This window comes from Oncorhynchus kisutch, linkage group LG8 (assembly GCF_002021735.2).
Source record: "Oncorhynchus kisutch isolate 150728-3 linkage group LG8, Okis_V2, whole genome shotgun sequence".
NCBI lineage: Eukaryota > Metazoa > Chordata > Actinopteri > Salmoniformes > Salmonidae > Oncorhynchus > Oncorhynchus kisutch.
In genome coordinates this window covers 62,672,298-62,685,606 of record NC_034181.2, presented here as the reverse complement: position 1 = coordinate 62,685,606, position 13,309 = coordinate 62,672,298, and the positions used below count along the sequence as shown (strand labels likewise).

General features: G+C 41.0%; 2 protein-coding genes across 24 annotated transcripts in view; both read right to left on the bottom strand.

Moving 5' to 3' along the window:
• LOC109895007 (protein FAM189A1-like) overlaps positions 1 to 8,623 on the bottom strand; it is a 124,174-nt gene extending 115,551 nt beyond the window's left edge. The window contains exon 1 of the mRNA XM_031830813.1: positions 7,841 to 8,623. Within this exon, the coding sequence (XP_031686673.1) occupies positions 7,841 to 8,065 (225 nt within the window). The 5' untranslated portion in view covers positions 8,066 to 8,623. The remainder of the gene's footprint in view (positions 1 to 7,840) is intronic.
• Positions 8,624 to 9,739: 1,116 nt separating this feature from the next.
• The window catches only part of LOC109895444 (tight junction protein ZO-1), a 150,442-nt gene continuing 146,872 nt past the window's right edge, over positions 9,740 to 13,309 (bottom strand). For all 23 annotated transcript variants that reach the window (XM_031830799.1, XM_020489126.2, XM_031830811.1 and 20 more), the window contains one exon: positions 9,740 to 11,559. In XM_031830799.1, coding sequence (XP_031686659.1) covers positions 11,465 to 11,559 — 95 coding nt within the window. In that variant the 3' untranslated portion in view covers positions 9,740 to 11,464. The remainder of the gene's footprint in view (positions 11,560 to 13,309) is intronic.

Sequence of the window (13,309 nt, the reverse complement as noted above, 5' to 3'; positions counted from 1 at the left end):
AACTACAGGAAACGTATGATCTCTGTAATTGCAAACAAAGGTTTCTGTACCAAATATTAAGTTCTGCTTTTCTGATGTATCAAATACTTATGTCATGCAATAAAATACAAATTAATTACTTAAAAATCATACACTGTGACTTTCTGGATTTTTGTTTTAGATTCCGTCTCTCACATTTGAAGTGTACCTATGATAAAAATTACAGACCTCTACATGCTTTGTAAGTAGGAAAACCTGCAAAATCGGCAGTGTATCAAATACTTGTTCTCCCAACTGTATATTTTGTACTTTTACCCCTTTTTCTCCCCAATTGGTAATTACAGTCTTGTCCCATTGCTGCAACTTCCCTTACGGACTTGGTAGAAGTGAACGTCGAGAGCCATGCATCCTCCGAAACATGACCCTGCCAAGCCGCACTGCTTCTTGACACACTGCTTGCTTCCTCCTCTAACCCTATTACAGGGGCTGAGTCACTGGCTTACTGGTGCTCTTCCATGCCGTCCCTGTGAGGGGTGCGTCACTTGAGTGGGTTGAGTCACTGACGTGATCTTCCTGTCCGGGTTGGCACTCTCCTTGGGTTGTGCTGTGGCGGGGATCTTTGTGGGCTATACTCGGCCTTGTCTCAGGATGGTAAGTTGGTGGTTGAAGATATCCCAATAGTGGTGTGGGGGCTGTGCTTTGGCAAAGTGCGTGGGGTTATATCCTGCCTGTTTGGCCCTGTCCGGGGGTACCGTCGGATGGGGCCACAGTGTCTCCCGACCCCTCCCGTCTCAGCCTCCAGTATTTATGCTGCAGTAGTTTGTGTGTCGGGGGGCTAGGGTCAGTCTGTTATATCTGGATAATTTCTCCTGTCTTATCCGGTGTCCTGTGTGAATTTAAGTAGGCTCTCTCTAATTCTCTCTCTCCTTCTCAAATTTTTTCTTTCTTTCTTTCTCTCTCTCTCTCTCTCGGAGGACCTGAGCCCTAGGACCATGCCTCAGGACTACCTGGCCTGATGACTCCTTGCTGTTCCCAGTCGACCTGGCTGTGCTGCTGCTCCAGTTTCAACTGTTTTGCCTGCGGCTATGGAACCTTGACCTGTTCACTGGATGTGCTACCTGTCCCAGACCTGCTGTTTTCAACTCTCTAGAGAAAGCAGGAGTGGTAGAGATACTCTGAATAATCGGCTATGACAAGCCAACTGACATTTACTCCTGAGGTGCTGACCTGTTGCACCCTCGACAACCACTATGATTATTATTATTTGACCCTGCTGGTCATCTATGAACATTTGAACATCTTGGCCATGTTCTGTTATAATCTCCACCCGGCACAGCCAGAAGAGGACTGGCCACCCCTCATAGCCTGGTTCCTCTCTAGGTTTCTTCCTAGGTTCTGGCCTTTCTAGGGAGTTTTTCCTAGCCACCGTGCTTCTACACCTGCATTGCTTGCTGTTTGGTGTTTTAGGCTGGGTTTCTGTACAGCACTTTGAGATATCAGCTGATGTAAGAAGGGCTTTATAAATACATTTGATTGAAATTTGATTGGAAGCCAGCCGCACCAATGTGTCGGCGGAAACACCGTCCAGCTGGCGACCAAAGTCGCTAGAGCACGATGGGACACAGCCCTAACCTGGATGACGCTGGGCCAATTGTGTGCATGGCCATATTTCTATTACAGCATATTGGATGACTGTCATTCATATTCCATTCACAAAGCTCAATGTAACATCAATAGGTTTAGGTTACTTCATGATACTTGAATTGTCCCTATACCCATCATGAGGTTGCCTCAACCTAAAAAAAAAATAATGAAAGTTTACAACGTAGGTGCACAGGTTGAGAGAAAAACTTGAGTAATCAAGGTGACATACAGTGACACATTCAATATTGCCTTGCACACTCTTGCCTGCATCTAGCTGATCTATGCTGTAATTATTAGTTCAACAGTCGCAAACAAATTCAGGTATGTTTATCCTTTTTCGTTGCATTTGCTTATGTTTAAGAAATGTTTTTCAACAGAATCGGCGGAATGAATCACACAACACAGTTCAGCCACAAACAAACAGCATGATCATTTTGCTCTTTAATTCCTTCTTGCATCTACACACTCCTCATCTCACCTTTTCCCTTCGCTTGTGGATTTCAGTGCACAACACATCAGCTGTAGGTGACCGGGCGAAAAAAACATTCCAAGCCAAACCTTGATATCATAACCTCTAACCACTATCCGCTACACACGGCCTACATCATTGTCACCATATTAGCTAACTTCACAGTCTACATAGCTACTAGAACTAACGTGCTAGTAAACCTGCTACAATTCTGCAGTACAGTGTACATTCAGCATGCAGTTTAACAGTTGCACCGGTGGGCCCCGGTGCCAATAAATTAATAAAACTGGGAAAGGTCCAGTGTTGGATAGCCATAGCATCCCTCTTTGTTTGAGCTGGGTGTTTTAGTAGAATAATTTAGCTAGCTGCATTCTATAGATAAGTGAAAGTGAGAAAAAAAATACAACGAAATATAGTTTGCTCTCTCTCTTGCTTCTCCTTAATTTTTTAAGAAATGAATTTGTTAAAAACTGTTCAACTATTGTTTTTCTCTCTCTTTGAGTCAACTACTCACCCCATTTTATGCACTGCAGTGACAGCTAGCTGTAGCTTATGCTTTCAGTACTAGATTAATTCTCTGATCCTTTGATTGGGTGCACAACATGTCAGTTCATGCTTCAAGAGCTCTGATAGGTTGGAGGGCGTCCTCTGGAAGTTGTCATAATTACTGTGTAAGCCTATGGAAGGGGGTGATAACCATGAGCCTCCTAGGTTTGGAATTGATTTCAATGTACCCAGAGGTGGATGGAAACTAGCTGTCCACCAGCTACACCATGGTGCTACAGTAACCGGTGGTGTACTGCACCGCTGTAACTTTGCGCTGTGTGTGGTTGATTGAGACTATAGACATGGACTTTGGAGATCAGGTCGTTTTAATTAAGCAGAACTCACTCTCTGCATCCTGCATCTGCATCCAAAAGGAAATAAAACATTTGTAGAGCACATCTGTTCTGAGAATCGTCGCCTCTTTCTACAACAGATGCACAATAGGAGGGACTGGGATCATTCGAGGAGCTAGCAATCGTTCACACATACAATAGCCTGCTAATACCTTAGCTAGCTATTAACCATATGTTGAATTCAGAATGTTGATATCATCCTAAAAAATACAATTACAAGTGCATCTTAACAATACCATCCACTTATGAGTAACCTCTAAATATACATCATTATTCATGAACAAAACACTGTGTGTATGACTTCGTACTTTAAAGAATCAAACTTTTCTGAAGACCACAGAAAATGCGTGCCTACCTCTCATAGTGCATCAAAATGATTTGAGAACGAGTACACAGGGCAAAACGTAAGTACACACTCCCCTTCTCCCAGGATGCAGGCATGTATAATAACAAATCAACATGACATATTAATATATGAACGTGGTGAAATTCACATAGTACTTTAACAACTGTTAGACTACCCTACAGACTTCTGTTGAGGCTAATGTAGACCTTCATTGCAAAGGTGGTGACATGAATATATTTAGTATAATTTTTGTGTTTCACTATTTTTATCAAATTCACTGGGGATGATGGTCCTCTTCTTCCTCCTCTGAGGGTTCTTGCATTTTTGGGGGCATCTAAAGCTAATTTCCTGCATTTCTTCACCACCTAATATGGCCCATGGCCTTTTTAGCCATCTCTATTTAGAACAAAAAGAAATAAGCAAAAATGCCCACAGTCATCAAGCTAGGTAAGATCATAATTAAATATCTTTAAGTGATTGATAAGACTGAACTAGATAAATGAGAATACAATAATCAATATTGTGTCGCACCTTTAACCAATAGACTAACAAATGAACAACTCTTACAAATAAAGTACAAATACTTTTGATTGTCTTTCTCAAGACATCCACTATATCACATTTCAGCCAGCCAGCCCAGCCAGCCCAGCCAGCCCAGCCAGCCCAGCCAGCCCAGCCAGCCCAGCCAGCCAGCCCAGCCAGCCCAGCCAGCCAGCCAGCCCAGCCAGCCCAGCCACCAGCCAGCCCAGCCAGCCCAGCCAGCCTAGCCAGCCCAGCCAGCCCAGACAGCCCAGACAGCCCGAGCCACCTGCACGCCCAACACCCACCAGTCTAGTCAATAACTCAACTCTCTCGCCAACACAACTTCCTTTTTTATGTATGTCTCAATGGAAGTTTAATAAAAACACACATACACCTACACACTAACACACAGAAACAGTACATCCTCCATATAATTCATGTTTTACATGTTTTGTGTCATCGTGAAAAGCCTCTACCAACTCTTGATACAGTTTGGAAATCAACTTTAGAGGTTTGTCAGACTGCCTTAAAATAGTTTCATTCTTTGAAGCGTCTGTCTTGTCCAGTGTTTGCTGCACAGAGGGAATAAAGTGTTGCATCTGCAAACATTCACCTCTGCGCCGTTAACAGACTGGTCTTCCCTGGCTGCCTGACCCTGCTAAGACCCCTGTCACCATCTGATCCTGCTCAGATGAGGCATGACAAAGAATTACCTTGGTGTACATTTATACATTATATTATCCAAGAATAGAATCAATGGTTCAACAATTGAAATGACCATTATTCCCAGATCCCAGACTGTAGCCTACCCATCAACTCAATATGGAACTTTGTATCCATTCACTGATCATTATAAGATACTGCAAAATCCACCTGAGCTCCGTAGACTGGTCTTCCATGGCTGTCTGACCCTGCAGGAACACCTGTCACCATCTGATCCTGCTAAGATCATAAGAAAAGTGTTGTGTACTGACTGTGCAGAATATTGATCTTCAATTGCTGGTTTCATCATTTGATTCAGGTCAAGTGTGATTGAAGCAAAAAGAATAGCAAAAGCTAGTGAGCTAGCTAGCTAATGTTAGCCAACATTTGACAAGCTCTAGCTAATGGTACAATGATACATCATCAAATGTACTTCTGTTGATAAGGGACAAAATAAAGGCTACAAAACATTTCCATATACACAACAGCTGGTAGATACTGCTACCTGACAGATAACTAGCTGTGGTAGCTACTAGCAAGCTACTAGTAGTTAATTCACTTCAGTCGAGAGGGGATGAAACATTAGCTAACATAACATGTCAGTTACACTACTAGCTCAGCACTGGGAATATATGCAATTTTTTCTGTCAAACAGTCGTTACCTTGCCAGCAAGATCAGTCAACTAAAGAGTAGCCAGTTTCTGCTCTGCTTCCTTTTACAACTCAGAGAAAAAGCGCAACACAGACAGCAGCTGCCTCTGTTCATTTCTCCCGTGCTGGTCCTATACACCAGCCTTTCAGAAGCTTTAACTTTACACAGCCTGTCCGCACACACGGTGGTGTCCATGCCGTCCTAAATCCAGCAGGCTGAATCTGAAAAATAGCCTACATGACCAATCTGAGGTGTCTGCATGGTCCTAAACCACACCGTTTCCATGTTTTGTATCACATCTAAATGATTTCCAATTCATCGCAAATATGTTCGATGGGGTTAAGGTCAGGCCTCTATGCAGGCCAGTCAAGTTCTTCCATGTCGATCTTGACAAACCATTTCTGTATGGACCTCGATTTGTGCACAGGGCATTGTCATGCTGAAACAGGAAAGGGCCTTTCCCAAAATGTTGCCACAAAGTTGGAAGCACAGAATCGTCCTGTTAGCAACGGGTGTGGCTGAAATAGTTGAATGCACTAATTTGAAGGGGAGTCCACATACCTTTGGCCATGTAGTGTACATCTGTTGAGTGAGTGAACCCCAGGAATTGATCTCCAGGAGCATAGCCCGACCTGTGAACTTTCACCCCAAGGTTGCTTATCTCCAACAACACACAAACCACACAAAGCACACACACACACACATATCCCCTGTTCCAGAGACCACCTTTCACCCTCTGTACACTGCCTCAATTATCCTTCTATAATTAATGGAACTGCCTCCCAGCTTAATGTACTGGCTGGATCTCTGGCAGGAAATCAAGGAAGAGTGACTTCATAAATATTTAGAGAAACTGCAAAGAAATTTTCAGGCGCAGAAAACAATGTCCCACTAAGACAATCTGTACAGTACACAATGAAAGCGAGAACTTACTCGAAAGTGCATTTCTTGCTCACTGAACATTGAGTCGTACAGTTACATTTGTTGTTGTGTGTGAGAGAGAGAGAGAGAGAGAGAGAGAGAGAGAGAGAGAGAGAGAGAGAGAGAGAGAGAGAGAGAGAGAGAGAGAGAGAAAGAGAGAGAGAGAGAGAGAGAAAAAAAAAAAAAATTGGCAGGGAAATAGATTGATAAGACCACTCTCTCCACAGGGACTCTCTTCATAGGAAAAGTTAGACAAATATGACCAGCGCCACATGGGTACGGGGCATGTGCCAAGAACAGCCCTCATCACTAATGGCCCAGCTGCAAGCTAAGAACCTCTAACCTACAGACTTCCGCAGAGCCCAGGCTGGTCTCATAGACTAAATGTAACATAGTAAACAAAAATCTGCACACATTTAGCTTTATCGTCACAGTTATAGACCTACAGCAAGTAGGCCTAACTGCATGCTTTTCATGATCATGACATCCAAACCAGTCTAATTGGAATGACTGGCAGCAGAGGCATAATCCTGATTTCACTGATGCAGGAAAGTAAAAGTAAGGCGTGTGATGTGTCAGAAATTGTGCAATAGATTTACTGTCAACCTAAAATATTGTCCTATCATTATAAATACAGTTTATATGGGGTTTATACCAATTTTCATTATAAATAGCCTCTAAAATATATGTAAACAGACCTTAAATGTCTCAATTTATGTTTTATTTTAAAGCTGTGAGTGCTATTATATGATACAATCAGACTTGTTGCATTTACAACTTGTCTAAATTCTATCATCAACTGATTTCATTCAGTGTATGGCTGTGGATTGACTGCATTGTTTGAATGGAATGTTGGCACATTGGCAGTTAATTTGAATTTAATTGTTCCTCTAAAACTAGCTGGCTAGCTAGCTAACAAACATACAGTGCATATAATTTCTTCAAATTCATGATTTAAACAATATCTTATCACAGTACTGGCAAAACCATGGTTGACCAGCTCCCTGACCAAAATAGCTGACCTTTATCCCATAATAAGAAGGTTCATGTCCATTCTAGTATTCTAATTCCTAATTCTATGTTCGTAACATATCATACGAAATGGATGATGGACAACCACAAATTAATACATACCATCCCAAACATAAGATATCATACAAACATAACATATCATACTAACTATATTACGTCTCCCCTGAGTCCAGTTTGCAAAGCCAGTATGTGAGACTCCCATCCATAAACAAGATGAGGGCCAAAATAGCACTCAGTGTTCTTGCTGAGAGAAATCCTTCACACAGTGCCTGATTATTTATTTTGAGCAATACTATTACAAACAAATTGCAACAAGATTACACAAAGAATGCAACTAATTAATCTTGCCTAAATGAGAGTAGATATTTCACAACGATATGCCATCTGTAGCCTATACAACAAAATGCCAAATGAGAGCGTTTAAAACCACTGTTCAGTTGGTGACAGTCAAGAAACGAAATAATGAATGGCATTAATGTTGATTTTACGTCTGCATAATTTACACAAAAAAAACACATGTCGAGCCAACTGGACATGTTTACCGGGTGTGAGCACGTGCCAGATCTATTTCCCGCGAAATGAGGCAAATGATAAACAATAGTAAATAGTGAGCCACAGCACACACACATAAACCCACATGTTGGATGAATATTAATACTTAAATAAATACTTACAGAGAAACCTGCCCAAAATGGACACGAATGTCTGACCCTTGGTGAGGTAGTGAGGGCCAGAGCGGCAAAACTGACTGCCAAAATCAGACTTCCCAAAACCATCTGAGAAACTCCGAGAGAAAGCATGATCCGAGTCCGAGTCCGAAACTCCCTGAGTCTGGAGAGGCTACGGGACAGGGACGCGGGGCTGAGCGAACGACCTCGGGGCATTGCTTGGACTGGCATTGTCACGAAGAAAACAGTTGATGTATCAGCTATCGAAAAAAATAGGGTTAAGCTATTTCCAACAGCATCCAAAAGTGGTACCTAACAGCAAAGCAAGTAACCTATGTCCAAACGTTAAGCTTGATAAGCAACGGTGTCCAAAAAGCATATAACACCAGTCCTACTAAATGGTTCCTTTGAAAGAGACTCCATTAAATTGCATTAATTATCCCAAGATGCAGATGTGTAAATGCCTGTTATTCTGAAGGCTACAACAGTGTGATGGATGAGATGCGTAGTGACTTTCTTGTGCTCCTACCCAAATCGATTCCGCAAAAACACAGGATAATGAGCTATTAGGTAAGGTAACCGGGTTTTCGAGGAAAAGCTTGAGAAATGGTCCATCAAATCATAGTCCACGAGGATTCATTATACTTCCTTGTTTTCATTGCTACAGGATACATTTTAAAGAACATCGGCAAGTAAAAACGTATAGCTGAAATGAAACGGGAATAATGTCACCCTTTTATGTAGGCTAGTATTCCACTGTCAAACGCGCAGCAGGGTACATGCAGAGAGAGCGTGGCCGTGGGTATGCTATTTCACACAGGCGCAGGGTTTTCACAGACGACAGAAAACTACCCGCGGCGGGAGGAGATGCAGCTAGCTACACGCTGTTCTTTGGTCGCTATACTGCGTAATGGGGACCTGTCACAATGCGTGTTTGGGGCGATCAATACTACGATGGTGCGGAGTGTTGAGGGACCACTTCGCATCCCAAAAAATAGCCTCATGTGATTGCGTCTACAAATAATTAGACTATATGAACATTAAAAATATGACCATGCTCTTATCATTTGTGAAGCCATGCACTTATCATTTGAGTTATCTATGAATTATCGGAATTCAAATGACCAATTTCTCATACATTTCTTCAAATTATAGCCCCGAACCAAGTGTTAGGACATAGGCCTGGGTATAGGCCTAAAGATAATTTAGAGACAACAATAGTGAATGTCATTCCATCAAAATACAAATCCCAGCTATATGCATGTGAAACAGATGAATGACTCTACTTGGCTTTGGTTTGTAATAGCACAAAATCAGATGGATGACAACCTATCTATTCTCATTGTTGTGATTGTCCGAATACATTCAGAACATTGGGTGGTGGGTCAAAAAAAAGATATATTTGAATGATCCATCTATACTTCACACAGACAAGCCTACTTTATTAGATTCACAAAGGTTGAGAACCATCAACTGAGATTAGGTACACTTTTAGTACATTGGGAGTAAAAACATGAATTTGCATTAAAACAAGTTTATATTCTCCAGCTTTGTAAAAATGTACTTCATAATGCAAACAGAGGTTAAAGACTTACAGTCCCTAATCTTTGAATACCAGCCTGCTGTGGTGCTGACCTTGTGGAGACCCAGCCACAGGGCTCTAGAGCACCATCTGCACCAGTCAAGCTGGTACTGCACTTATATCATGCCGCAGTATCTAAAGATAACAGAAATTGTACAGCAGCCACCTTCCCCCCTCTCAGCTTTGTAATGGATGAAGATCAAACTACAGAAATCCAGTCTAAGGAGAAAACTACCATGATTACATATTTCACCTGAGAATCCTTTAAACTATTAGAATGGAATATCGGTCTCATAAAAATGACAATAACCCCCCAGAAACACTTTACTTTAAAAATGATTTTATTCATTAATACAGTGGTATACTTAAAATTGTGTCACAAAGGAGAAAAAAAAAAGTCAGCCACACGTGAAGAGCTAATATCCAATTGAAGCTGTGTTATCGTATATAAAGAAAACAGTACTGGTGTGCCGTAATATATGGTCTATTAGTACAAAAATACATTTCAGGGCACAAAATAATACAGCATCCAGTATCACAAACAAATGAGGGGGACACTTTCAAAGCACACCCTTTTAAAGAACAGGTCTGCAAAGTTGTTTAACCCAAGCACTTTACTCATTTGTAAAATAACCATCAAAAGATTTGTGTGACAATTATTATTATTTATATGTAGTGTGAATATTGGTAGAAAATGTGGATTTTATTACTGCTAATAGTTACAAGTTCCAAGGCTCAAGGGTATAACCAGAATACAAAGTAAACCATGGTCAATTCATTTATTTTTTTCAACAGATTTCTCAAAGTTTTATACAAAATAACAAAGACATACAAAAGTTAATTTACAAACCAAGAACCAAGGCCATATGCTAACTTTATGTACAGCCACTTGTCTTTTTTGTCATGTTTTTTGTTTTCTTCTGAAGTCATATGCATAGCAGATAAAGAAAGCATACCTTTATTAGCCTCAATTGTTCTTGTGCGCTAAACCCAAGTTCATTTATACAGTGGGTTGACAAAATGGCAAGAGAAAACTTCATTCTTCCATAATTTATCATCATAACTTAGAAGAACCCAGAGGTTTTTACTGAAAAAGTGAATAATTTGCAGATAAGGCATCACTGCTTGTTAATGTAAGAGGGTTTTAACATGGTGAGGGAGAACTGAGCAGGCTTCTGGACCTGAGTCATAGCACATGCATAGATCTTGATACAGCAGGAGTAGAATTCTGGTAGTCAATACAAAGTGAATCCAAGGTCAGTTTACAGAAAGAAAGAAAAAAGGAAAGGAAGGAAGAGCCATTCGAGTCACAGGATGAACATGTTAGAGGCATGAGTTGGGCTTTAAATCCACCTCAAAGTATTCCACCTGTATCTTCATTTTCTTTTCTGCGGATGCTTGCCAACTTCACTATCACCATAATCATTACCACAAAGCCATACATTTACATCTTCATCACTTTACTGCCCATCTCCCTGGCACCGAATTCCAAAATCTTCGCAAATCCGTCAATGTGGAAAAAATGTGACCGGCATTCAAGTCAGTCAATTCAAAAGGTGACAAAAAGGTTGAAGTCTGATTCTTGAATTCCATTTTCTAGAATTGAATTTAAAATTATATTTATACCATATATTATATATACTGTATGCATATATAGTATAAATACACCTACATGTATGTCCATCTACTTCAATAGTAAAAACCTCACAAACCATCTTTCCTGTTTATGTAACAATAAAAGTTCAAACTTGGCGTATAATGTGATGAGTTACTCAGTGGCACAGGGCATGCATTCCATCACTGGTTAAATCGTTTTGTGTGTTTTGTATTTTCTTCAAGACCTCGGAAAGAGTTAAAGGACAGCACATAGGGGCAACTTCAGTCTCCCTCCATCTTCCATGGGCACAGTAAACAACACAGGAGCACTGGGTGTAAATACTTCATTGTGTATGGTCCACCCCTGGAGAAATGGTGTGTGTGTGTATGTGTTTATTATCACTCCTTTCCTCATGGTTTCACATTCAGTAACAGGCCAGCTGTTGCACATTTCAGAAGTGGTCGATGAGCACAGACACACAGTTGGCTCCCACCAGGTAGTTGGGGTCTCCAGGGAGAGACTGATTCTGCCAACTCTTGGGATCACCTGAGGGGGAGAGAGATTAGGAACATGGTAATGATAACAGGTGGAGAAAGGGCATACGGTTCATAATACATAATGTACTTCATGCTAAACTGACAACCAGCAAGCTCCAAACACTAAACTAAAACACCCTTTGTTCCATTAAAGCCATATATACATTCGGTTTGTGGTACACACCCCAGGATGTAGCTTGACAGAAGTAAACTTCACATTACATTGCTAAAACCACTCTTCATTTCAAATTATAGCTCTTAAGGATAGAGTATGTACTGGAAGCGACTGTAATTTGAAATTAATGGGTGTGTTCCAGCCCAGGCCTCGAGCCAAGAGTATTGCCTCCACAGAAGAACCAATTTAAATAATTGTTTAAAAAAGCTTTAGACTCAAAATTGTTACACTAAACTGCACCATTTCTTCCAAACCACAATGCAGTTGCATTTTAAAGCACTGTTATTTCAGATAATTGCATTCATTCCCTCAGGGCCATGTGAGAAAAGTGAGTTTTATGAGATGTTCAGATCAAAGTGCATAAAAATTGCAGGCTTTTAGCATGTTTTGCTGTTCTGATAGGAAATCACAAGGGAGGATAATGCATCATAATCATTATAGTGTAATTACTCCTAAATGTCAAAGGGATTTTAGCAATGACAGGTCCTATCAGATAGGATCCATATGAGGACCAAGAGGTGTTTAACTGATTTTACTCAGATCAACTGTCAATGACTCAGATGATTTGTTAGAGGTTCATAATTAGCCAGTGCAGCAGGAGGAGGAATGTTCACTGTGAAACTCATAATGACATCAGTACATTAAAGTAATGTTTGTTCAGAAGTAAACTGATCATGTGTGGTTTGGATTGAATATCTCCCGTCCGTGAGCAGACTTCTTTCAGAACCATTCTAAACCAAGACCATTCAGTCACACACTACGCTGCTTCCCTACAGGAAACTACCATTGGGCATGGGCAAGTGAGGAGCAAGACACAAGTCGAGATGAAATGAAGCTAAAGAAGTTGTTTTACAATAAGAGGATTAGAGCATAGCCTTGTAATCCATCTACAACGAAGCAGGACAACAAACGAACAAGCCAACGAGGCAGCAGTAGGCTAATTTAGCCCTTCAAGTCCAATTCTAGCTGAGAGTAAATAGTAGCTAATCCACGGCGGTGCCAAGTTTACCATTAAGACATTTAGAGAGGAACGGAGGGAGAGCAGAGAGCTGTCTCAGTTCTGTTCTGATGCTGTCAGACAGACAGATCTCAGATCCAACCCACAGGCTGTTCTCACATACACAACAGAATATCTGTTAGTACTGAGGGAGCCATGCGTCTGTCTCTGAGAGGGTCCCCTTCCAAATTTAAGAGGACCGCTGCGTTTCAGGATAGACGTTTGGGTGGCTATGTGAGAGAAAAAAATCACTTGTAGGAAAATAATGTGGAATGATTCACAACAAAGAATAAACTAATCTCATGAACATAAAACTGATCGGCTGGATGCATGTCCAATGGAACCATATCCATGTCGAACAGATGACATAGACCCAAAGTGGAGGAAAGAACAGAAAGAAATATGTTTCAGCATGAAAAAGCAATGACAAGAAGAACTTTGATCTGAAGACCACATCAAATAAATAAAGATCAGTGGATGAATGAGTGAGTGATTAAACTGAAATACCAAATAAATGAAACCATAAAAATCAAAGTGACCCACAACCATCAGTTTGTCACAAAGCCAACCCAAAGCCCCGACCCCAAA